Consider the following 27,582-nt stretch of genomic DNA (forward strand, 5'->3'; position numbering starts at 1 on the left):
AATAGATTCTAGGCATCTCATCATTTCAATTGAGTTATTTTCCAATAGTTCCACAGTTTGATTTTATAAACATTTTACCAGGGTGCATTTGCAGCAAGACAACCTGCAAAAGTGAGGTGCACTGTAGATGTGTCCCCAAAAAGTGCCACCAAATCAATTCATTTATCTTACAGACATGTTAAATAAAATTTCAGAAATCTTCAACCGGTTTGCTATCAGTATTCAAGTATTTCGGAAAAAAAAACATCTTGTCATAAGATATGTTGTCTTAGTACCAGACTCCATATTTGCACCACTCTATCATTACGTTAGTATGGTATGGAGCCGGTTTTGCATACCGAATGTCGGTATGCCTCCATACTAATGTATATCGATACCGAATCTATACAATACACTATATCTTGTACCTTCTGATTCGATACGGTATGGTAAAGTGTGCCATGATTATATCATACAGTGAAATCCAGTATCTATAAACGAAGGAAATCTAAGAACACCAGGAGTATATTACTTGGCAATGCCCTATATAAATATGATATAACAGACAGTGAGCATTCGGAAATTTGAGCCTACAAAAATATACTGGCAATCAATTGTTATAAGCACTGTCAAAAACTGCTTGAAGTTTTGTACAATTCCACCGCATCATCTGTCACAAGAATTGGACCCTCCAGTTATCTATCCTCACGACTCCGAATTGACCATTCTTTTTCTTTCCTTCTCATCAGGGTAGGGATCTTTCCGTGTATTCTAACCATCATTAGATAAATGTTAAGACAGAAGGAGAACTGTATAAGCTTCTTGGTCTAACTAAAGTGATATAATTGAACTCAAATATATTATGCTAGATCAGAAAATAGCAGGCTTTGATTTTATTCAATTGAAAAATACAGAACGAGGTTCATTGGACATTTGGCAAACAACAAAGATTTGAAGCAGATGCACAGTGATAGAGGAAAAATACAACATACAGAAGATTTTAAGAGAGCCCAAGGACTTTCCCAGTGGCAATGTCAATATCAATGTCAAAGAAACAAGGTCGAGTCGGAAGACCGGGCATTGTACTCATTGTTCCCACAAGTGGATATATGAAGCCAGCTCCAATGCTAGCCCTCACATCTCTGATTGGCAGCACAAATCCAGCAGGAGCACCCTTCTGAGATGGGATGTGTGAGAATGAGTACTGGGTTTTCGCCATGCAAATGGGTAGACCTGAAAACCCTTGCCTGCTGTACATCTCAATCTGCTTCTCAGCCTTTCACAAAAGAAATCATGTCAAGGATAATGAATTTAAAGAACAAGAAAATTAATGTCTATGGTCATCTGAATAAAAGTTCTCATTTCTAGTGTTCAATCAATACTAATCCACAGTCAAGTGATAATTAGTGCCTTCATATTGACCCTTAATGGTTCTTGAGATGCTAGAACAGTAGTGATCAAGACTTTAAATAATTTTGCTTTGCAGTTGTTCACCATATTGCATTATTTCAAGTCAAATAATTTTGCTTTGCAGTTGTTCACCATATTGCATTATTTCAAGTCTAAAATGAAGATTTAGTTTTCCACACAATTAGATTCGGATAATTTATGCTATAAGTTATCATAATTGGTTAGTAGTAAAAAGAAAATTACCTGTTTTGAGTACTCAACACCACTGGCACCATAGGACTTGGCTATTGCCCCAATCTTTTCCTTAATACTAATGTCCACGGGATATAAAAATTTCAGATGCTGCGTCTGATTCTCACATGCCCTTTGAACTGCGATACCAAGATCAACCTGGAGGTTTTGGCAGAAAGCCACGGCAAATTCAGTGCAACCAGAAGTTGGTAGATGATTATCAGTTCAAATACATGGTCAGAAAAAGCCAGAGGAACTAAGCAAATGTATCCACACAATTAGAAGCATTTAGTTTTGCACATTAATACTACAGAACTTAAATTACATCTAACAATAAATAAATAAACAAAAAAGGACAGAGAAAAAAACATGGCACTGTGACATGAAACATCAGATAAAGCAAGCTACAAAAATGCTACACCAAGTGGTGCTCTGTTTTAATATTTCCTTTTTGCTTTTTTTTTCATTCAATCAGTACAGGATGTATATCTGACCAAACAAATGCTAAGTCCCAAGAATGTAGCTAATAGTTTCAAGATACAGCCATGTAGCTTCTACTCTCATAAAAAATGCAATGGAAAACGATAAAAGAAATCAAAAGAAAAATCATCATTATAAAACATGGACAAAGCGTCTCAAATATTACAGGCTATAGTAAAACATAAAATTACAGAAACAGATGCAGGAAAACGAGTGTTTAAGTGAAACATGCCATAGCAGGAAACAGAAAAGAGTCATATAAAACATGCCAGAAATTTGTTGGTATGACATAAAAATCCATAAAGAAAGCACTAAGAAAGCAGATAGCAAAGGTTTTCCTAATCAAAATTCGGCAACAACGATGTCCCACATAAAATATGCTACTAAAGTGATGCATAAATGACATGTTTTTGAGATAAAACAGGTACACTATAGACATGCCATATCAAAAATGGACGTAATACTAACCGCTCCTTTTCCACCATGAGCATGATGAGTGCATACAACCGCATCAAAAGCACCAGCTGCCAAAGCTGCACTTCTCACAACATTCATCTCAGCCTCAGAATCTGTTGCAAACTTATTGATTGCAACCACAACATTCACACCATAAGACTTTGTGTTCAAAATATGCCTGGCAAGATTCACGCAGCCAGCTTCAACAAGAGCCACATTTTCAGTCAAATAGGCATGGTCGAGAGGCTTCCCAGCCACAACCTCGGGTCCACCACCATGCATTTTCAAAGCTCTTATAGTCGCCACAATAACAGCACATTGGGGCACTAAACCACTGTACCTACACTTAATATTCATAAACTTTTCTGTGCCAATATCAGCACCAAAACCTGCTTCTGTGACTACAAAACCACCTTTTCCAACCAGTTTGAGAGCAATCTTATCAGCCACTATCGATGAATTTCCATGAGCAATGTTGGCAAAAGGTCCAGCATGAACTAGAACAGGGGTCCCTTCAAGAGTCTGCATCAGAGTGGGGTTAATGGCATCTTTCATCAGCACAGTTAGAGCACCACCAACCCCAAGATCATCTGCAGTTATTGGTTCACCAGCCTTGCTGTTTCCTATTACCATTCTTCCAAGCCTTTCCCTCATGTCTGAAAGGGAAGTGGTAAGAGCCAGTACAGCCATGATCTCACTAGCAACTGATATGTCAAAGCCTGTTTCTCTTACCATCCCTTTTTCTTCAGGACCTTGTCCAATTGTAATTTTCCTCAAGAACCGATCATTGACATCCATGACTCTCCTCCAAGTTATGGAATCTGGATCAATATCAAGCCTAGCAAATCGTTTGACTTCATCAGGTGTCAGCTCATCAGGATTTGTCTTTGAGATGCCAAGCTTCTTCAGACGCCTGAACATAACATCAGCAAAGGTGCGTTTGCCTTCTTTGTTTGGAGGGCACAATCTATTAAACAGAGCTTTGTCTGATTGAGATGCCTCATGGAAAAACCGGGTATCTATAGCAGCAGCAAGAAGATTATTTGCAGCTGTGATTGCATGAATATCTCCAGTTAGATGAAGATTGAACTCATCCATAGGAATAACTTGACTGTAACCACCACCAGCAGCACCTCCTTTAATTCCAAAAGTTGGACCTTGGGATGGTTGACGTAGACAGGTGGCAACCTAATCAGAGACAGATTTAGTTGGTAAAATACTATAACACTTAGAAAAAATATTAATAAGCAATCTAGGACACGGTTTTGTAATGAAGTAGGTAGGAAAAAAACCAAATAGTATTGCTAGAAATAAGTTGTAAAACTGATTCAGAATTATTTGCTGGCATTCTTCAATAATGTAACCCAATAAATTTAGGCCATATTGGTTTTATCCATGCGAAGGACAATACCAATAGTGTTCAATTGTTTATAATGATTTCGTTCAATCTTTACTGTTTAGACATGGTGACTTTTCATTACTAGTTTTTGCTTTTGGCAAAAAACTTCAAAAACAGTTGAAATAAGACATTCTCTACTCCACACCCCATTTTGGTTAATAGTTCATATTCTCAAATATTTCATTGATCTTTTTCATCTCAGAAAAAGGTATATGAAAACATACAATTATACAAATGAGGTATTGTGTGTTGAAATTGCTATAATCGTGTGAAAAGGACGAAGAAGAATTATTAGAAAAGTCGATGTGGTGACAAATAAATTTTCATTTTTTGTGAGCCTACAATGTGTCTGAGCCCATCTATCATTATTTTTTCACACATAAGCTTGCAGCTAATATTTAAGAGAAGGTGTCATGTTGTATGACGTTTGCAGATTTTAAATTACTAATGGAAAACAAAAAACAGAGTTGAGAGCAAATGTACGAAGGACGAATTAGAGGATAAGGTCTATAAAAGATAAACTGGAGAATATGTATGCAGTTTATGGGTATAGAGGTAAAAAATGAGGCAATGAGCCTATGGCCAGAATTGGTGGCCAATCGATAGCCTATTGAAAACATTTTCCAAAAACTTGAATGTATCATACAGACAATTGGCGAGATAAACATATCTTAAAACAAAGCCAAGTAAACCTATGATTTGCATGGGCCTCTTACAGATGGCACAGGGTAAGGAATAATGCATAAAAAATATGGCTCATTTATGTGATGTACTTTCCTAACTTCATTTAGCCTGGTCCTGAGTTTTAAGAAATATTTGTATAACTCTCCCTGAGGTGTGAAGCAAGCCAAAAAAAAATTGAGGAGCTAACTAGCACAAGGTTACAAATCCCTGAAAGCAGACTCAAGCAAAAACATACAAGCTCAATTTGCACCTTTGCTAATTTAAAATGAAAGAAGAAGAAATCTAGAGAGATAAATATTACAGAAGCTATAAAACAAAATTCACAGCAGTTTTCATGAAAGGAGTAAGAGTAAAATGTATCCAAACAATACGAATGCTCATAAGAAGTATATTTAAGGTCAAATGAAATAATTTTGGAATTATTAACAGCAGCATACTAGTCATATATGACCTTAAATAGCATTTATAAGACCAATATGATCAAGAAACGTAGTACAATCCCGGGAGATTATATGTATTAGCAGTTTAGCACCATATTTAAGCTCAAAGTTTATTTGAAATCTTAATTAGCTAATAATTAGTACTTGCACCTTTAAGTTCAAACATTAAAAGAACAATTTTGCAAACCAATGGATAAGCAAGTAAATAAATAAATAAATAATGTAAACAAGATCTGTTTGTGTGGTTTCTTTCAGTTGACAATATGGGTCATTGTCAGTTCCAATTTCATTTGATGAAGTGAATATATAAAAAAAGGGCTTGAAACTCAGGAAGACCAGAAAAGCACCAAAACAACATGAGTTAAAGAGTATGCTGATTTAACTCTCCTCTCAACATGAAGATATAAAAATCAAAATAACAAAAGCCCTTATTAACGTTTGTAGATTCACAAAATCACAATCTAGATTATGTTTTACATACTCCTGTGCGTGGTCCAAACATGATGAGAAAGTGAAAAATATGCACCTTTGTTCTAGATCTGCTCATGCGAGTTAAGATCATAGTAAATGATACTGAAATAACGTCTCCCATGGAATATTAACAAAACCACATTTTATAGTAAGATCCAAAAAAAAATGAAGCACGTCATCCAGTAGTCTATCTTAAAAGCAAAACTTTCTCCTTTCTCTCTTGTTCTAAATCAGGGGGGAAAAAAAAGAAAGAAAAGAAATGCGAACCATATCGAACTCCGAGTACTTCATAAAGATGAGAAAAATTCCACGCTCATTCATAAGTGATTCACATGGTCGAATGAAAACAACCCCACAGTCCAAATTGGGATGACCGACCAGACATCTGTAGCTAAATCATCAAAGAAGTTACAGAAAACCCAACCCTGATCGATACCCAACACATGATTAGATCTACAAGTACAAGAAACAAAGTAGAAAACCCCTTCAAACCACGAAGAAATACCAAAAGGAAGAGACATCGAAGCCAAAGGCGGCAGCTTTTCATCATTAAAGCCCTCAGAGTTTGTCAGAAAGCATCCAGAAGGTGGGGGAGGGAGACCGAGAGGAAGAGGAGTTCAAAGGCGGCACCTTTTTATCAAGGAAAGCACCCAAAGCCTGGCAGAGACCCACCGTGGTGGTCGACTTGCCTTCCCCGAGCGGCGTCGGGGTGATCCCTCCGACCACGACGTAGTACCCATCCTCCGATCCCTGGAGCTCATCGAGCGCCGACAAGAGAACCTAAAATCCCACAAACCACCAAGCCAATCAAATAAGAGAAGAGAACCTAAGCGAGAAGATCTGCGATTGAGTTTGGGGACAAAAGGGAGAAGACCTTGGCCTTGTACTTTCCATAGAGATCGTAGTGTTTGGAGTCGAGGTTGAGATCCTCGGCGATGGTGGCAATGGGGAGGGGCTCGACGGAGTTGGCGATGTCGATATCGGCGGGCACCGGAGACACCACTTCCAGTCTCCTTATCGTCTTTGATGACCCCATCTCTCTCTCTCTCTCTCTCTCTCTCTCTCTGTGACCAGAGCAAGAGGACAGGAGTGAGCCTTGGCTCCGTTCTCTCTGCGTCCGCGATTGTAATCTAACTTTAGATATCACGAAGAAATGGTTAAATAGACTTTGGATTGCAAGGTTTTGACCGTATGATTGTGATCGGATGGACCACGTAGGTGCAAAATAGAGTGGTATATTACTATATTTGAACAATTCATGCTACGGGTTTCTTTATCGTTTTTTATCTTTTGGGGAATATACACTGTACTTTGCCCTTGTTATACTCAAATCCTTGCACTTCAAAATTTAATAACTAGCGAGGAACGGGCAGCTTATGCCCCACGACATCCCAAGGCTCGTCGAGAGTTGTAGCTCCTTCCGAATCATTCATATTTATCGAGAAACAAATGGTACAGCAGGTTGGATGATCTTCTTTGCGGTGCATCACTTTGGTGGATTATTCTGAGTGAATCAAACAAAAGCTTCTTATTTTTTTCGCCAGTTTTTTTTTCCTAACTTTGTTGACTGTACTTACATATGTATTGTGTGAGGTGTCGGCGTACAAAAATAAAAACTAAAAAACAAAAAAACTCTCGAATCGGTCCATATCTCGTATGACACCATCAACAGCTCTGCTAGAATGACTAATTTACCCTTTATCAATACCAGGAAGGAGTTTTAATAGGTTTATAATTGTATTAGAGCAAGTCTAATTTGAATTAAAACGAATCCCTCCATCCTTCTTTTCCTAATTCCCTTATGTAGCGTTTGATGACCCAAATAGGATCACCAATGATTTTAGATCACTGATAATTCTTATTCCAAGATAATCCGATCTTCGATTATCTCATATCACCACGTTTAGTACGATACGTTTAAGTCATTAAATATTTTGAAGTATCCAAGAATAACCTGTTCGGTATTTCATAGAAATTCAAAATCACTGTATATATAATACCAAAACTACTTTAATATATTCCATAAAATATATTTATTAGTCCTATAAATCATTAATCCTATAAAAAAATATTTAATACTAAATATTTAATATTTATATTTATGTTTAATTATATTTTTTAATACTAATATTTATTTTTAATTAAAAAATAAAATAAAAGTAAAAGTAATATATTATATAATTTTATTATATAAATATAAAGTACAATAATTATTTATAGCCCGTTGCACCACAATGAAAAGCTTAAATTAATTCACCCTCTAACCAGCTGCCAACCAAGACCAATAATAAGCCTCTAAGGGAGACTGTAGCACTACAGATCCACCCCATTGCCATTGACACCTACAGTGATCATCCAAGAAGCCAACGAAGACCACATCAAACAGTTTCTCCTGGTTCTGCAACTCTAGAGCTCAATCTCAAGCCTCCTATTCCTCTGGGGGAGCCTATTGATGACCTCCATCTCGTGTGCACAGAGTTAGAAGTTAAACTCAAGATCTATGTTCTAATACTATGTTGAAATCACCACTTGTCCTAAAAGCTTATACTTATAGGATGAGATAGATTTATTCATATATTTTTTGCATAGCTCTTCTTCTATAGTGGCATAGATGGAAGAGATTGCTTAAGGACATATTGAAGCTCTGGCTCAATTACGTGGTAATCTGTCTCAATTTTTGCCTATATTTCTTTCATTGCCTCCTAGTCATAATGCTGGACTCCTTAGGGTTATCCCTACCGCGCTCTTTCTCCATTGTCCCAAATTGTTGGCTTAGAAACTCTTCGAACCCTAGTTTTAAGTGGGGGAGAAGAAAATCACATGAGATATATAATTGACTTTGCCTTGGCACTAAAATAAAGATCAGTTGATGAAGGCATGGACTGGGGCACTTTATGGATTTCATAAGTTTAAGACACACACTATAGTCTTGTAAGCCTTTTGCGAAAGCCTGATGATGGATTGAAGGGCCAATTTGGAATGGAAAAATACATGGTGGACCGGTTTGAGATTTTTAAAGAGAGGGAGTCTAAGTGTAACCCAGGCAAAGTACATAAATGTAATTGTGTTTTTCTGTTCTTTTAATTATTTATGAATTAGCAGCTAGTGATTGAAGTTGAGATCTTGGTGGAAGCTACATTGCTAGATCTAAATCCCAACCTAATTTGCCTCCATAAGGATTCCTTTTTTTTTTTTTGTTATCTTACTATCGAGGAATGGGACCAATCACTACTCTAGATGTGGTTTAGATCAAAACATAAGAAAATGACTATAAGTTTAAGTTGAGCTTGATTAAGCCTAGATCTGATCACGCTTGGTTTGAACTTATTCTTGAACCTAATTTTTAAGATCAAACATGATTTGTTTATGATCTGATCAAGCATGATTTGAACTTAATTTTGAATCAAGAGGAGAACTAGTCCAATCAATTAGCTTGATAACCTCAAAATTGAGCAAAAATTGGTCCAGGTTTCTATCAAGCTTGAATTGACAATTAACTGATTCCAATAATTAAATTTAAAATTATTTCTCACAATATATAAAGCTACAAAATTATTAAATACATTATGAAATACATGAGCACTTAATTTAGACTTTATATAGTAAAATATATGTACATGATATATATCATATATTATATTATATAATATTCTTGTGGAGTCAAGCGTAATTGAGCCTGATTAATTTCAAGCTTGGTTTAAGATTATCTTAAAGCTCATGAATCATGAGTAGTTTGATTTAGTTAAATTTGAGTTGAACTTAATTGAATTTAATTTGAGCCAAACTCAGGTCAAGCTGGAGCGTCTCCAATCAATTGATAGCCTAGTCATGGCTTTTCAGCGCGCGATAGCGATCTTAAACCACATCCCACCACTTTATTCTCAACTTTTTTTTTTGTTAATCATTTAACTTATTCAGCTTAATTCAACTTATTGTAGATTAGATTAATGTTCAATAAAATGGTCAAATTTGAATTTAAATTTTTAATCAATATTAGATTTGGATTAATAGATCGTTGATCTATCATGCATCTAATGCAATATGCATCCAATCTCACCCGATTATAAACTTAAAGCTCTTGGTACAATTTAAGACATAATTGATTCAACTACTAAGAAATGCCATTAGGGCCGTTTGGTTCGCAGGAAAAGAAGGGGGGAAAGTGTGGTCAACGGGAAAGCAATGAGATACCTCTTGTTTGGTTGGAGTTTTCAAAGAAGAGAGATGGAAAAGTTATATTCCTGTGGGAATATGATTCTCACATTTCATGGGAAAGTCTTTTCCCATGAGAAACATGGGAAAGTTACTTTCTCATGAGGCGGGAATAACTCCATTTTTATTTTTTTCCCAAAAGGCCCTTCAGTATTAAAGAAACATTAAAGAGGCATTAAAGACCTAATTTTTATTAAGAGTATAATAGAAATTATACATAACTTTTACAGGAAAGTGGATGTTCAACCAAACATAAGCACTTTGGAAATTTGTCACTTTCCCATGGTCAACCGAACATGCCAAAAGTATTTTCCTAGGTATCTTCTTCCTAAGAATCTGCTTCCCAAAAATTATATTCCTAGGAGGAAAAATGCTTCCCGCGAACCAAACGAGCCCTTAAGGTTGCCTTTTCATCTTCTTGCACCTATATATACTAGAGAAACTAGATTTTTCTTTTTTTTTTGGTGAAACGACTGCTCACATTTCTCTATTACGAGCACAGCCAGCTACATCAGCATCAAGCAAACAACACAAAGCAAAAGGAACAAAAGACTGCTGCATCCAGAGAAGGTCTCCGGAGTGGTGCGCAATGAAGGAGGCGATCTAGCCAGTAGCCTGGTTCGCCTTCCGCAAGACATGTCTTTAGAGAACCCGATACTCCCGCAGTATCCGACGAATATCGCCGAGAAGCAGGTGCTCCACCTCCTTCCGCGCCTCCTCTCTCAGATGCGCCATCAGGAAAGCTGAATCTGCTTCCAAAATGGTGCAACCAGCCTGCAGAACATATTCCGCATAATAAGAAAGAGCCTCTGTAAATCCCTAAGAAATCGATTCTAAATTATTGCCACGTAAGTGCCGTGACATAATGAACCAAGACCACAAAATCAATATCCGCTTCCGTATCGTTTCCGGAGAGACTTCGGATTGCTTCACTGTATCCGGAAACAATCCCTTTGCACGGTGGCGCAGCAGCCCCGCACGGATCTCAAAGCTACAGGAAGGTGACTCGGTCAGAATAAATCCTGGAACATCATCACCGTCCAATGACCAGCTACAAGACCATCAGGACCGTCCAATGAATCCGAAGATATTTTCTCTTTGTCTGGGCCCAATCTCTCCTCTCCTCTCCTCTCCTCTCCTCTGCTTCCAAGTCCCATCCGGATAAGTCTCTCTCTTTTCAATCGCAAATCCCGGTTCCCATCACTCCGTCTCCAGCCAAACGTTCAAATACCCAGATCTGATATCAGCTTAAAGGCACCGTTTTTTTTTTTTTTGCCCCACCGGAAAACGAAGCAACCGAGCTCCAGGGGGGAAAATGGCAGCCTCGGCAGCGAATCCTAACATTCTCTGTTCTGATCTCTGCTTCAGAGAACAGGGGATCCACGCATCCAACGGCGGCGGCGGCGGATGCTGCTCGCTGGTGGCGGTGAACGGCGGAGGATTCCCCGCGTCCTCCGGAGTGAGGAGCGGGAGAAGGAGGCCGAGAGGAGAGGTAAAGGCGGGGTTGTTCTGGCAGCAAGACGTGTCGAGGCCGACATCGATCGAGATGGAAGCCATCGCCGGAGTGGAAGAGCTGGATGAGATCCTCCGTTTGTCGCAGGAGCGCTCTCAGCCCATCGTCATCGACTGGTTAAGTAGTCTCCAACCCCTCTCTGTTCTTATATTATAATATTACATTTTAGCCTCTCAATCTGGTTGGTATGTTTACCGGGCAGTCACTGGATGCCGAGGTCATTAATGTTGGTCTAATTTATATGGGCCAAGTCCATGGAAGGCCTGATATAATCCCACTCTAATCCATCTTAATTTGTGAACTAGGGCTTCTATAAATGGTTATATCCCTTGACCTTTAGTGTAAATCTGGTAATTATAGTTGGACCAAATTTGATTTCACACTTCTGATAAAGTAATTGGGGAAATTTAGGTTTTCCCTATAAATTGACAACAATTGGACTGGAAATTTTATTTATAGTCTTTGTTTATTTCATGATTAATCCATGATCTATTAGTAAAACATGCTAACTTGTGTTTAGAAGTATGCCTAATTGCATGACAAAATACAAAGACCCAAAACTATGTATGATGGACTAAAATAGAAATGGTAACTAGGTCAGGACTGCTAAAGAAAGGATCTGGTTTTTAGGTTTGACAAAATAATTTCAACTAGAAATTGATAAAATATGTACTTGCATCAAAAAAATAAAAAAATTAAAGAGATGAATAGGATATTAAAATGCATGCATGTAAGAACCAAGATATAAACATAGAGAAGGAGATATTTCATAAATAATAAGTGATATAAAATAAAAGTGGAAAAATAAAATGAGCATATTTAAAAGCCTTTAAGTTCCCTTTGGAAAATGCACATAAGAAAACATAGAATATAGAATCAACAAAGAAGAAATAAAAACAAAACAGCATAAACAAGAAGAAAACAAGAATAAGTGATAAAATATAACAAAAGAAAATATTAAAAAAATTAAAAACATAAATAATTTTTGAAAATAAAGTAGAATAAAATAAAAATAGAAAAATAAATCGAACATGATGAAATAAAAGAAATTAAACAGTGTAACTAGAAATATGTTAAAATAAATACAAAGTGGAAGGGAGATAGATGGTTAAGACCTATGAGGGCTGAGGCCTTGGGGTGAGAGATAAAGAGTGTGTCAGTTGGGACAGGGAGAGAGACATGGGATGGGGTGGGATGGCTACATGGAAACGTTGAGAAAAATAATCAAGAGAAACATATGATGGCAAAATTGAGGCATTTAAGACAGGGGAAAGAATTGTGACATTTAAGATGGCAAGGAGAAAGGTAATCAAAGGATAACTTCTTATACCTGATAGAAGACCAACCAAATTCGAGTAAGGGTGGGATTTGAACCCGGGTCATTAGTATCAATGCCCAATCAGACATTTGGCACCCTCAATATTGAAATAATTTTATAAATAAATTTTTGGTATCTTGAAGAATTTTGGGATTGGGAGTTTAATGGCCCTCAGCCAATTATTCCCACACCTTATCTCTGTCTGCTATATAATTCTGGCAGTCATCGGATAGAGGGTGATATGGATAAGATGATCAGGGTTCGAATTATGTGCTAAATATGTGACAATTATATGATGGTAAATTAGGCTTTAGGTGTAGAAGAATTTATAATGGATTCTCAACCTTTACCAACTCTTCCATAAGTTGGACTAACATTTATTGTCTATGCTAGCTAGGAAGTTGCTACAAGTAAAAGTGTAACTCTTTTTAGCTAAATCAGATGTTAGAGGATGCAGTTGGATAATAGCAAAAACAAGATTAGATTAGTATCTAGCAAGTTGCATCTCAAATTCAACATGAGTGCAGTACATCCCCACCTGCCCAACCCAAATGAGTCTGTGAAAGTTTGATCCAATTTGCATCATTATTTCTTTGCTCTAACAACCACTGGATTTAGTATCGTTGATAAAATTACTTAAAATTATCTTGTGAATTTAACTCCTGCAAGCTAATTTATGTCACCACTGAGTGCAGTAACATTGAAGTTATTGATAGTTGTCTTGGGCCAGGATGGCTGCTTGGTGTCGAAAATGCATTTATTTGAAGCCCAAGTTAGAAAAGCTGGCAGCAGAATACCACCCAAGGTGAGGATTATTCTCTAATTCCAGTGTATTCTCCAATCAATGAAGTAAGAAATCTGAAAAATGCACTGCAGCAGAATGATCGCAAGATTTAGGTAAAGATAGCATTCAAATCAATCGCAAGACAATGTGGTTGATGGTGCAAAGGGAATATGTGAAAATTTAACTTTCTAGCAACTCTTTTATGATATATTGCTGTGAATTTTGTTGTACCTTTCTTGTTCTTGTTTGCAGGGTTAAATTTTATTATGTGGACGTAAACAAAGTTTCTCAAGAACTGGTGAAGCGAGGGAACATTTCTGTGAGTTAACCATTGACTCTGTTTATCTTTTTCTTGTCACTCTCTTTACAATATAATGGTTGTCCAATTACAACTACTATATATCTGCTTTCTAAGTTTTATGTTTTATCTTTTCTTTTCTTTTCTTTTTTTCTCATTTGATGGACTCGATACTTCTGGGAATTCTTCAGAAAATGCCAACCATTCAGGTGGGAATTAATTTTCATATTTATTTTTTTCTTAATTGAAATATTTCTTTTAAGGAGAAATAATTGGAAATTGCTGCTACATGCAGCTATGGAAGGATGGAGAAATGAAAGCTGAAGTAATTGGAGGCCATAAAGCATGGCTAGTAATGGATGAGGTCCGGGAGATGATTCAAAAAAATATTTGATATGTTATTTCTTTTCTTCCTGCTTTCTTTTCTTTTTCTTTTTTTTTTTCAAAATAGGTAGGCTATTATATGTGTACATATCAATCAATAATATTCTTGATTTTTATATTCCCCATCTATGCTGAGATTTTTCTGAAGAATAATACTTTTATACCATTTTCTTGTTGTATCGAGGACATGAGTGCTCTGCTTAACGTGATTGAACAAGATAAAATAAAAATCCTAGGAGAAACATTTTGATAATTTTATGAATACGAAGGTTATACCTATAACAGCCAAAATTGTTCTTAATTCATCATTGTTGTGATAGACAGAAGGAATAATGAAACAAAAAGCTAAAAAAAAAGAGCACAATATTTATATGGTAGGGTCTATTGATCCACGTCCATAGGTAGAGACGATGCAGATATTTTACTATAAAAATTGGAGATTACGGAGTATAAGATTTTCTTCCAAACCCTAGCCTTCAATATATTGGATCTTTAGAATACTCAATTGCTCTCTTTCCTTAGGGTGATCTGATCAGAGGAGGAAAGAAGTCTCTCAAACCATTGAAATTTAAAAGAAAATGAAAGAATTATAAAAGTGGGCCTTAAGTCTTCTTTTTCTTTTATCTCAATTGGGTAATGTAGAACTAAGTTATGTCTTCCGAAGTTTGGCTTGGGATTTGGCTTTTCGATGTGGTGAATCTTACTCCCGAACTAATCATTCTTGATTTATAAAGTTGATGCATAGTATTTTATTATTATATATGCTTCTTTCTAGAATATTGTATGATTTTTAATTGAACGTATTGATTTTGATATGAATTATGTTCGATTGATTTCGATATCGTATGAATTTATTTATCTTATGATTTGGAACACTGAATATGAGAAATGAATTTTTGCTTCAAAATAAATTTGGACTCGCAGCCAGACTGTATTGATACCCTGTCAGTGGGAGTTATTCGTCGGTATATCAATACTCTGCTAGTGGAGGTTATTCGTTGGTATATCGATATCCTGCCAGTGGGGGTTATTTGCTGCTATATCGATACCCCGCTAGTGGGGTTATACATTGGCATATCGATACCTTGCCAGTAGGGATTATATATTGGCACTTTGATAAGCTCATATTCTGGCCCAGCTATATTATATAAATGTTGTCTTATGGCTGTCGATATGAACTTGATGATTTGAAAAATAGTTGATTTATGAAACAAGATTTGAAATTTAAAGTGATTGGATAGCGTATCGATTTAGCTTTGAATCAATGTATTTTACACGTTTAATTTCAGTATATTATTATTGTATTATTGCTTGATTTATCTAATTAAAATATTTGTTGCTTACTGGGCTGTCTAGCTCATTATACGGTTTTTTACTATTTTTACATATCCAAATAATTAGCTCAACTCAGAGATTTACCATGAAAGAGCAATTAGAGACAAGATTTTGACATCTTTATTTAGATTAGATTTTGTTTTAGAGTTGATGCAAGTTTTTGGAATATTATTGGTTTTGCAAAACTTTTAATTTTGTTATTTAATTAGAATTAAATGTTATTATTTGAATTATTTCCGTTGCGGGATTTTGATATCATAATGAGATATTTTACATACTCGTGGAGAAAGTTTCCTATGAATGTGCGACAGTTCCGCAGCCTCCGACCTAGGCACATATTTATGTACCTTTTTCTCATATAGTAACAAATTTTTCGAAATACAACATAGCTCTCTGAACTTTAACAACAACTTAAGCAGCATACTGCCGCATCAACTTGGAAAAGAGTCGTCTTTAGAATCAAACATGAGGGGGACAATTTCCCTGTTCTCCATCGTAATCATAACAAACCCTAATTAAATTTTTTATGTACCAACTTACGTAGAAAAAACCATATGCATGCACGTAACTGTTAGGAATAATTCCTAAACGGAGGTAATCTTTTAAACCATGCCATGAGACATATTCATCAAAAATATTGCATGAAGGATCACTTTCAGTCATTAGTAGCCAGAAATTGTTAAATTAATACTCCAAAAAAGCACGAACTCAGCTATTTTTCATAAATCATATCACCTCATTTCATTACTTCAAAATTTAAACTCTTAGAATCCATAAAAGCATCAAAATCGTCAGGCCATCGACATCTTACAAAGAATTAATCTACTGGGTGTTTCAAAGAAGCCTCTCCAGCCGGGGAATTGGAAGGGGATGGCTCGTCGGCGCCAACGGGCACGTCGGAGAACCAAGCCAGCATCCGTCGAACGCTCATCGATCTCACACTCCGAAAACTGTGAGATCTCATTGTGGAAGAGGAGGAGAAGACATTGGATGAGTTGATGAGGATCAGATACACCAGAGCTTGGACCAACAAGAAGATGGCCAACTTTTTCAGGAGGTCCTCAAGGCCATGAAAGAAGAAGTCCTCTATCGCCATGGCTATGGCTGGGGGAACGAAATATGAAGGCAGAATGGGAATGGTATGAGAGAAGTTGAGAGACTCTTGGATGGGTTTATCAGGCCTCATATATAGTTTCTATGGTTTACTTTTAGCTAGTAGAAGAGTTCATGCTTCGGCTTGTGGAAAGAGTAAAAGGAGACAAAAATCTATTACTTTACTCATGACTTTGATTTTTTCCCCTCTTGGAAGCAATAAAATAATTTTTTTTTTTATTGTATAGATATGCCTTTGGTTCATGGCATCTTGGTGGCGTCTCTAACCATTCCTTTGATGGAGTAATTTTTTTAAAAAAATATTTAACACCCAATTCATTCTTTGACCGAGTTCAACACGCGGTTATTACTTGATCATGCATTATCATTTGATTTTTAATCACATATTTATTGTTTGTTCTTGCACATAGTTATATTTTATATATATATTTTTTTTTAACTGCGTAGCTATTATTTTGATAAATTTATATAATTAGTTTCGAAAACTTGGTCAAACTCTCCTTCAACATATGCGTATGAGGATGACAAGTATGCCACCTTCTGAATTTAAAATTTAACCATTGAAACTAATTGCAACAATCAACGATAATCTAAGCACCTAATAGCATAATTATAAAATGGCTATTATTAATATGTCACCATGATGATGATTAAGACTGCTGTTTTTTTTTTAATCAATATCTATAGAATATTATATTTTTATATTAATAACCTTGAAAGAAAATATTTTTATTTTATTTGAAAACAAAATAATATTATTAATATATAATTTTATAAAATTAGATTTTTGCTACTATTAGCTGTTATATTCTATCACAAAGATCATCAATGACTCTCAACGTGCCGAAATATGAAAATATGAAGGAGCAGTTTGGGAGTACTCAAATAAAATAATCATGAGGTAAGAAATTTGAGCATGGTTCTTGTGCACATAAAATGCTGCACAGCTACATATGGATGAGAATCAAGGTGTAAGAAAATATAAAAATATATAAATAAATCTACTTCAGTTTATAAGCTTAAGCTTTTAGAATAAGCGGTGATTTCAACATGGTATCAAAGCAGCACTCTTTAACCTCCATTAAAAGAAAAGTCCGGCTCACATGTGAGAGAGAGTGTAAGAACATATAAAAATATATAAATAAATCTACCTTATTTTATAAGCTTAAGCTTTGACTTCTGATGGCAACCATCTAGAGATGTATAATATTCTGTGGTGGATGGGTCGCACTGCAAGCATTAAGCTGCGGTCGTCCTGATCGAAGTCTAACTTCTTCTAAGCTATGCCTGTCAGGAATTTTGGGACCCCTTCTCGAATGTCGACGGCAATGCAGCCTAGCACTAAGGTTGATGGCAACGTTTGTCTTGCTGGAAAATTATATATCGGACTCGGTTAGGCAAACTTGCAAGGCTTCAAGAAACTAAAGGATCATGTGAATTGAAAAATATAGTTTCTAGACTCCCAAAATCAAAATAGTTTCCAAGAAGGTCGAACACTATTAACCAGAAATGAAAAACTAAAAGTGATCCAAATTTGCTACTTTTTTCTTCTTATGTAGGAGATAATTTACCAATTACCACCCAAGTGCCGCTTCCTGGCGTGGATGGAGGGCGATATTTAAGATTTAATGATGCCTACGTATGCATTGCACCAAGTCTGAGATGCAACGTAGAAGCAATCTATTGCGATGGCAGTCTCTAAACAAATTTCTGTCTATACTCCTACATGATCCAAATTTGAATTGGACGTTGGTTGAACTTGTAGTGCATAGATGTGCAACCCTACCATAAATTTTTCCTATATATATATATATATATATATATATATATATATATATATATAGAGAGAGAGAGAGAGAGAGAGAGAGAGAGAGAGAGGATAATAAAAACTCATCCATATTATTTAGACAATTTAAAATCTCACAACAAGAAAAGTTTAGCCACCAGGCACGGATCGTCTATAATGCGTGGTCTGCATCACAGAATATTATGTAACGCTCAATAGCCATCTTTATATGCCATACATGGCACATCACTGTTGATAACTGTCCATCTCTTATTGGTGGTCATCAACTGCTGTATAGCACTCTATACGCAAATTGCACACCATAGTCATGCATTGCATATAACGGGCTCTAATCAAGCACGCTGTTATTAGTTTGATTTAAGTGGTTTGAAGAAGCTCATAATAAGTGAACATCTATGACCTTGGTAAAGGAAAAAGGATTAAGACTATTAGGTATGCTCCTTAAATTTCCATATGTTCTTTAAATTTCTCATGGAAGGCTTTGTAGAGAAAACTGTTGAAATCACCACTTGTTCTAATGGGGTTAAAGAGTGCGGAGACAGGATTCGAACTCAGAACCTCTGCTTTGATACCATGTTGAAATCATTCCAAAAGCTTAAGCTAATAGAATGAGGTAGATTTATATATTTTATAGTTTCTTACGAAAACACTACTAATTCCGTTTCTACCGTCAATCTTTTTCTGAAGAGCAAAACAAGAAAATAAATGATTGCTCGATGTGTGAACTCTTAGATTCCTGTAGCAATACTAAAAAAATTTGCTATGCATTGCTTGAAAGCCTCATGGCATGAGAAGATTGTTTTGCACCAATTCTCTTGCGCCATGCGGCATTCCAATAGTACAGATCTGTTGCTGGTCAGAACCACTGCTCCTCCTTTTACATCAACAGTTAAAGAAATTGATGAATTCATGACCTCCTTTTGGAAGGCAATATGCACTCCCTCCGTTTACATCTCTTCAAAGAGCATCATCCCCCAGGATTTAGATGAGGTAACAGTTCATAACACAAACCGCAAACCAACCTTATTTTTTATTTACATACCAAACTTTTATTCAGTGATGCAGCTGCAGATATAATTCTTGTGGTGCAAGGACAGAGGGAAGAATATAAATAAAAGCTGGACACAGTTTTTTAATCACCAAAAGATTGAATCTATTCGATCCATTGATAAAACAATTCCACACCAATTAAATCACACGTATCATGACCAAAGAACCAAACTATAATTAAAAGAATAGCATTCCTATGTCTTCATGAACAACCAAAACCGAGGCCTTCCATCTTTCCTATAGGGAGAGGAGGCTCTAATTAAGATGTTGACACAACTAATTCTTAATATCAGAGCGCCGGGGCGATGGCTCGGTGCCTGCAGGCAAGTCAGAGAGCAAGTCGATCATACGTCGCAAGCTCAGCGATCGAATGGATTGGAAGCTTGAAGATCTCATCTTTGTATTGGAGAAGACACTGGAAGAGTTGGCCAGGATCAGATAGACTATAACTTGGACCAGAATGAACAGGCCTGCCTTCACCAAATACTCGCTTGATTCATCGAACGCCATGGCTGTGGTTGAATGGAACAGTACTAAGAAATCAGAAGAAGAGGAGGAGGAAATGTGTTGATGAGTGCTATGAGCTAACAATTGGGAGGAAGGGATTCTTTATATAGGATACTAGTCATCAGAGTTTTCCAGCCACCGCTTTGACTGTCACTGTATGAAGAAACTTCATCATGAGTTTCTCATGCCTTAAAAAATAATGGCTAAAATACTCTTGATGACTCGTTCATAGTTTGACTCTAAATCAGAACTTTTGATATTGATTTAAATCTTATCTTAGCCCTTAAAGCATCTACTAGGATTGCCTGAACCGATTACACGTCGACTTTAGAAAAGGTCTTCAAATCATCTCTTCATGGCTCTTGACCACTTCTTCTTGCTCATTCTAATCTTTAGGTAAGAGTCCATATCATCTATCTGGATGGCTGCAGATATGTGACACGCCATCCAACCGGCTCAGGACATGAAAGCGAATTCTAATCAAAATTTGAAGCTCCATATGTGGGACTTGGTTAGGTTTGAAAACATATAAAAATTGAAACTTGGCTTATCTTTGATTGGATGTAGGTCAACTAAATCTTTGTCTTCATTTCATTCTTTGACTGCTATGAGCTTGAGGCAGAGTCGGCTGTGATCTTGGGAATCATAGTGAGAGTGCTTTCGTGCTTGAGCTTGAGAGCTGGTAGTTCACTCTACCGTGTAATTAGTAACTAGTTGAAAGGCCAACCAGTTATCGATGTGGTAAGATGTCTTATACTAAAGTCTGATGGGAGAATGGCATGCAATGCGCATTCTTTTCGATAGCTTTCACATTTGCGGTAGACTGAACACCCACCCAATCTCGAATGGAAAAGACAACTACTACGTAGATTCGCTAGCGACTACGGCGTAAGCTTTGATGCCGTAGTTTGTTGGGCGTGGTCCAGTAAAGCCTATATCGCTTGTTTTTAGCCTACTCGACCGATCAAAAAAACCAATTCTTCTTGGAAAAGGTCGATCGATGAGTTCTTTCTTCTCCTTCATGAAGAGGAGTAGGGAAAGAGAGGAAGGTTCAACAACCAACTCATCGCTTAACCGGATACTGGTTTATTCCAGAATTCGGGATAAGTTAATTCCTAAATTTGTTCATCATCAAAAATAAGTCTTTCAACTATATATAAACCAAATTTAGAATTGAGATTGTCATAGACATGCTTGATGAGTGATTGACTTCCTAAGCACCATAACCAAACTGTTGCTGGGGGTCCAAACCGAGAACGATTGGCACAGCGGTGTGAACGGGGTTCCCTTTGAATTGCTTTGGTTGCGCTCCGCCCTCCGCCGGGAAACCTGCAAGCAAGCCTCGCACCACCTCCAGGGTAGTGGGGGCCCTCCGACGATCAAGTCAGGGAAGATCGAAGGAGAAGGAGAAGGAGAGGTAGCAGGTAAGATGATACTCTGGAAAATCTTTCTTACCCTCCCCCTTCCCCCCCAGCCCCATATATATCAGGCTGGGGGATTTTTCTGGGGGTTGGTCATCGTGTGGCACGATGGGGTTGCCACTGACGTGGCCGTTACAGGGCGTCGTGGGGCAGCGCTGGGTACGGCCATGGCAGGGCGTAGTGGAGCTCCGCTTTGTACGGCTGTTATAGGGGATTGTGGGGCAGCGCCGGATTCGGCCGTTGCAGGGAGTAGTGGAGCAGGGGGCCGCGGCGTGCCTCAAGGGAACAGTCTGTTGTTGTCAAGAGATTGCCGACCCGAGGTCGGATTGCTGGATCAAGGGGCAACCGACTCGGGGTCGGACTGCGGAGCCGAAGATATCCGACGCAGCCGACTCGGGGTCGGGCTGCGGAGCCGAAGATATCCGACCCGAGGTCGGATTGCTGGATCAAGGGGCAGTCGTAGTCTTCCTGGGCGCGCGTGCCGGTCACGTGGGGCATGGTGGCTAAGTTCCCCCGTAACAGTAGCCCCCCACTTCCGAGCCTGGAACCAGGAGGGGAACGGGTGAAGGGAGTGACGCTTCGAGATTGCCGCCATCCCTCGGAAAGGCGCGCGCGCTCCGAGCTCCCCGCCTTCTTTATGGCGTATGGCGGTTGTCGCTGATCTGGCAGTCTGCGGATTTCGGCGGACATCCTTCCTTAATGGGGTCGATTCGCCTTTGGGGCGTGAACGATCCTTCGGCAGCCAGGCGTCCTCTGGCGTCACCGAGGCGTCACCCACCTTTCCGCCTATTTAACCGGGGGCCCTCGAGAGGCAACTGTTGGAGGCTCAGGAGCAACTCAAGGTTGCCTCGGGTCTCGAAAGCGAGATCAGGAAGGCGGAGGAGCGAGCCGAAAAGCAGTCCCGGAAGGCTGCCGACTTCCGGGAGAGGTGGGAGAAGGCCCAGCAGTCGGCCGACAACGCCCGCAACCGAACCCGATCTCTTGAAGCCAAGATGGCCGAATTGGAGTCGGCCTTGGAGGGGACTCGTGCGAGCAACCAGGAGCTTCATTCGCGCCTGGAGGAGGCTGAGGCTGCTCGCGTCGCTGCCGAGGCGAAGCACATGGAGGCTCGGGCCGATCTGCTGAGGGTCTCCTCCGAGGCGGACGACCGGATTGTGGCGAAGGTCATGGAAGCGAAAGCTCAGATTACGGAGCGAGCAGAGGCGGCGCTGGCCGAGAAGAGCGCAGAAATCGGGCGTCAGGCGGTACAGGCCTATCGTCAGTCCGCCGAGTTCATCCGTGACATGTCGGATGCGGGGTCCGACTCCTTTGCCTTAGGCTTCGATGAAGGCCTGGCAAGGGTGTCCACTAAATACCCCGGAATTGACCTGAGTGGGGTCTCCCTCCTCGACTCCCCTCCGATGCCATTGCCTGCCGGTTCTCCAACCGTCTCCCTACCCTTCGCGGACGTGCTCGCCGTTCCCGATCCAGGGGTTCCTCCAAGCTGACCCTCTGTACTTTTTCTTTGTTCTTTTCTTTGTATGTTGGCATTTTGCCATGTTGTATGGGTCTCGGCCCTGATGCAACGAAAGTTAATGCAAACAAAGTGTTTCCCCATTTCACTTTCGTCCTTCCTCTTTTTAACTCTTGGTAGCGTCTCGCCGACTCCTGACTCTTGAAGTTCCTCCGGCACTAGGCCAGGCATCCGAGGGTTAGGCCTCAGGAAATTCTTCCGGCGCTAGGCCAGGCATCCGAGGGTTAGGCCTCAGGAAATTCTTCCGGCGCTAGGCCAGGCATCCGAGGGTTAGGCCTCAGAAAATTCTTTCGGCGCTAGGCCAGGCATCCGAGGGTTAGGCCTCAGGAAATTCCGCTCATTGGTCGGCCAAGGCTGGCGCAAGCCGAGGCGACCGGTCGGGGCTTCAGGCTAGTCTGCTCCCGGGATGATCATTGGGTTAGCCTGGCATCCGAGGACTGAGCCTCGGGGAATTCCGCTCGTTGGTCGGCCAAGGCTGGCGCAAGCCGAGGCGACCGGTCGGGGCTTCAGGCTAGTCTGCTCCCGGGATGATCATCGGGTTAGCCTGGCATCCGAGGACCGAGCCTCGGGGAATTCCGCTCGTTGGTCGGCCAAGGCTGGCGCAAGCCGAGGCGACCGGTCGGGGCTTCAGGCTAGTCTGCTCCCGGGATGATCATCGGGTTAGCCTGGCATCCGAGGGCTGAGCCTCGGGGAATTCCGCTCGTTGGTCGGCCAAGGCTGGCGCAAGCCGAGGCGACCGGTCGGGGCTTCAGGCTAGTCTGCTCCCGGGATGATCATCGGGTTAGCCTGGCATCCGAGGGCTGAGCCTCGGGAAATTCCGCTCGTTGGTCGGCCAAGGCTGGCGCAAGCCGAGGCGACCGGTTGGGGCTTCAGGCTAGTCTGCTCCCGGGATGATCATCGGGTTAGCCTGGCATCCGAGGGCTGAGCCTCGGAGAATTTCGCTCGTTGGTCGGCCAAGGCTGGCGCAAGCCGAGGCGACCGGTCGGGGCTTAAGGCTAGTCTGCTCCCGGGATGATCATCGGGTTAGCCTGGCATCCGAGGGCTGAGCCTCGGGGAATTCCGCTCGTTGGTCGGCCAAGGCTGGCGCAAGCCGAGGCGACCGATCGGGGCTTCAGGCTAGTCTGCTCCCGGGATGATCATCGGGTTAGCCTGGCATCCGAGGGCTGAGCCTCGGGGAATTCCGCTCGTTGGTCGGCCAAGGCTGGCGCAAGCCGAGGCGACCGGTCGGGGCTTCAGGCTAGTCTGCTCCCGGGATGATCATCAGGTTAGCCTGGCATCCGAGGGCCGAGCCTCGGAAAATTCCGCTCGTTGGTCGGCCAAGGCTGGCGCAAGCCGAGGCGACCGGTCGGGGCTTCAGGCTAGTCTGCTCCCGGGATGATCATCGGGTTAGCCTGGCATCCGAGGGCCGAGCCTCGGGGAATTCCGCTCGTTGGTCGGCCAAGGCTGGCGCAAGCCGAGGCGACCGGTCGGGGCTTCAGGCTAGTCTGCTCTCGGGATAATCATCGGGTTAGCCTGGCATCCGAGGGCCGAGCCTCGGAGAATTCCACTCGTTGGTCGGCCAAGGCTGGCGCAAGCCGAGGCGACCGGTCGGGGCTTCAGGCTAGTCTGCTCCCGGGATGATCATCGGGTTAGCCTGGCATCCGAGGGCCGAGCCTCGGGGAATTCCGCTCGTTAGTCGGCCAAGGCTGGCGCAAGCCGAGGCGACCGGTCGGGGCTTCAGGCTAGTCTGCTCCCGGGATGATCATCGGGTTAGCCTGGCATCCGAGGGCCGAGCCTCGGGGAATTCCGCTCGTTGGTCGGCCAAGGCTGGCGTAAGCCGAGGCGACCGGTCGGGGCTTCAGGCTAGTCTGCTCTCGGGATGATCATCGGGTTAGCCTGGCATCCGAGGGCTGAGCCTCGGGGAATTCCACTCGTTGGTCGCGCGCCTATCACTTGCCGCTCGACGGGGTTTCTCCGTGGCCAGCTGCGATCGTATTTCTCCTCCTCTCGAAGCGTCGCCTGGGGAACACCAGAAGGCTATTAAATGCTAATTGAGGCGTTACCTGGGAAATCGGATCGGCCAGTTGCTGCTTGCGAGGAGTGCCAGTTAAGCGGCCGCGATACGCGCGTTCTTCGAGGCGGATGCGGCCTGGGCGCGTGCGGAGATACGTGGGCCGTGGGATACACGCCGCCCGGAGTGTCCTGCATGAAGAATGCAATTAAGGAGAACGACGCTTAGGAGGTCGTGGGAGGATACGCCTCGAGAGCCGGAACGGCTCCGGATTCGATGCGCCCGCATTTATTGGAGCCACCCGCATCGGAACGACCGGGGGGCCACAGTTTGGCTATAAATATAAGTGCAGGTGCGGTGGAGCCTGCCAAGCCGAAGCTGTTCAGGTTGCCATGGATCGTGGACCTCCTCTCCGGTGCGTGGCTGGGAAACCCCTGCCGGAGGAACGGGAGGCGCGCCCCTCGCGACTTCCGCCAACTAGCCGTTTCATCTGGGATCAACAAGAAGATTCTCCCCGGCGGAACTCCGCTCTAGGCGTTTCATCCGGGATCACACATCCCCCCTCTTTTCAGTCCCACCTCCCGATTGAGCTCTGCGCTAGACGCTTCATCCGGGATCGCGCCTCCTCGCGCTCTTCTCCCTTGTATTCCTTTCCTCCCCTTCTCCTGGGGAGGACCGGAATATCCCTTGGAGGTGGCGTTCCTCTAGAAGCAGTGCGAACTTCTTCTTCGTCCGCGCCGGCTCTTCGTCTTTTGCGTGAGGCGTCGATGGCGCCTCCGGGGGGAAGCACCCACGCCCGGTGGGATTGCAGCTGCTTCGGATGGAGGGTTCGGGATCCCAGATCTTCAGCTTAACGGAGTCCCCACCTCTTCCTTACTTTCTTTACTCCCCAATTCCCCTCTGGGAATTCTTTGTAATCACACGAACACGCCATTGTAACCAGGAATTATTGAGATGAAAAGGACTATACATTTTTTGAACTGTCTTTCTGGCTTTGTCTTTCTACTGGTAATACACCCGTAGGTTAGCGGAATTCCAGCTCCTTGGAATTTTTCGACAATCTAGGGCCTCCAACTGGTAGGAGCCAGGTCGGTTTACCCAGCGAACCCTATACGGGCCTTTCCAATTTGGCGCCAGCTTCCCACCTTCCGCGGGTTGAGATGCTTTGGCTCGCCTTAGCACCAGATCTCCGATTCTGAAAAGTTTTGGTCGGACCTTGGAGTTATAATATTGGGCCACCCTCCGCTGATACATCGCCATCCGAACCTGCGCCATTTCCCTCGCTTCTTCCAAGAGGTCCAGGTTTCCTCGGAGTTGCTCCGAATTAGCCTCGGGTCGGTGCGTAGCCACCCGGGGCGAGGGGAGTCCGAGCTCCACGGGGACAACCGCTTCCGTGCCATAGGTTAGGCTGAAAGGCGTCTCCCCGATAGGGGTCCGATGCGTGGTCCGATACGCCCAAAGGACGTTCTCGAGTTCTTCGACCCAAGCTTGCCCCGTCCGACCGATTCGCGCCTTAATTCCTTGGAGGATTGTCCGGTTTGTCACCTCGGCCTCACCGTTGGTTTGGGGATGCGACACAGATGTGAACCGATGCTCGATCCCGAACTCCTCGCAGAAGTCACGGAAATGCTTGTTGTCGAACTGTCGACCATTATCCGAGATGAGGACCCGGGGTACCCCAAATCGGACAATGATGTTTTTCTTCACGAACTTCCGGACTTGCGCCTCCGTGATAGTGGCCAGCGGCTCTGCCTCCACCCACTTGGTGAAGTAGTCGATTGCAACAATCAAGAATTTCCGCAGGGCGGAAGCGACGGGGAATGGTCCGAGGATATCCATTCCCCACTGTGCGAAGGGCCAGGGTGCGGTGATTGGTGCCATGGGGACAGAAGGGACTCTCTGGACGCTGGCGTGGCGCTGGCAGGCGTCGCATTTCCGTACGTGATCCTTTGAGTCCTTCAACAAGGTAGGCCAATAATAGCCTTGCCTCATGATCTTGTGCGTCAAGGACCTAGCCCCCGAGTGCGATCCGCAGACGCCCTCATGGACTTCGCCGAGGACGTAGGCCGCCTCCGAGGGGCGAAGGCACCTTAAGAGGGGGGCGGTAAACGAGGTCCGATACAGCCTCCCTTCATAGAGTACGTAATGGGCGGACTTCCTGACAAGTCGCCGAGCTTGATCTTCATCTTCAGGGAGGATCCCTTCGGCGAGGTAGGCGACGAGCGGGTCCATCCAAGACGGCTCCGGATCAATCGCCATCACCGCTCCAGCCTCGCCGATGCTCGGGGCATCCAGGGTCTCCAGGTAGATTGCCCTTGACAAGTTGTGCGCCTCTGCGCCCACCAAGCGGGACAATCTGTCGGCCCTGGCATTTTCGCTTCTGGGGACCTGCTGGATGCCGACACTGCCGAGGTCGGGAATGAGTGCTTGCACCTTCCGAACGTAGTTCTGCATGGTCGGGCTCCGGGCCTCGAACTCCCCACGGACCTGCACGACCACCAGCTGGGAGTCGGTGAAGACCTTCAAACGCCGGATGCCGAGCTCCCCGGCGAGTTTGAGTCCCGTGACTAGGGCCTCGTACTCCGCCTCGTTGTTGGTCACTGGAAATCCAAACCTCAAGGCATACTCGGCTATCACTCCATCAGGACTGGTAAGGACCAGCCCGGCCCCTCCACCCTCGGGGTTCGACGACCCATCGATGTGAAGCGTCCAGGTCGGGAGGTCGAGGCTGGGCGTTTCCGGTGGACTAGGTTCCGCCTCCTGCACCGTGCACTCAGCGAGGAAGTC

General features: G+C 42.2%; 2 protein-coding genes across 2 annotated transcripts; one reads left to right on the plus strand and one right to left on the minus strand.

Moving 5' to 3' along the window:
• Positions 1–845: 845 nt before the first annotated feature.
• On the minus strand, positions 846–6,668 carry LOC103706824 (formate--tetrahydrofolate ligase). The gene is made up of 5 exons (XM_026804527.2): positions 6,425–6,668; positions 6,181–6,330; positions 2,569–3,744; positions 1,633–1,779; positions 846–1,255 (listed from the first exon to the last, which is right to left on the minus strand). Exons 1-5 carry the CDS (start codon positions 6,584–6,586, stop codon positions 980–982), a joined length of 1,911 nt encoding a protein of 636 aa, XP_026660328.1. The 5' UTR covers positions 6,587–6,668; the 3' UTR covers positions 846–979.
• A 4,199-nt stretch (positions 6,669–10,867) lies between these two features.
• LOC103706764 (thioredoxin-like 3-1, chloroplastic) lies at positions 10,868–14,225 on the plus strand. The gene is made up of 5 exons (XM_039122556.1): positions 10,868–11,391; positions 13,324–13,398; positions 13,630–13,696; positions 13,867–13,884; positions 13,971–14,225. Exons 1-5 carry the CDS (start codon positions 11,078–11,080, stop codon positions 14,067–14,069), a joined length of 573 nt encoding a protein of 190 aa, XP_038978484.1. The 5' UTR covers positions 10,868–11,077; the 3' UTR covers positions 14,070–14,225.
• Positions 14,226–27,582: the final 13,357 nt, after the last annotated feature.

Source organism: Phoenix dactylifera, unplaced genomic scaffold (genome assembly GCF_009389715.1).
Source record: "Phoenix dactylifera cultivar Barhee BC4 unplaced genomic scaffold, palm_55x_up_171113_PBpolish2nd_filt_p 001576F, whole genome shotgun sequence".
Classification (NCBI taxonomy): domain Eukaryota; kingdom Viridiplantae; phylum Streptophyta; class Magnoliopsida; order Arecales; family Arecaceae; genus Phoenix; species Phoenix dactylifera.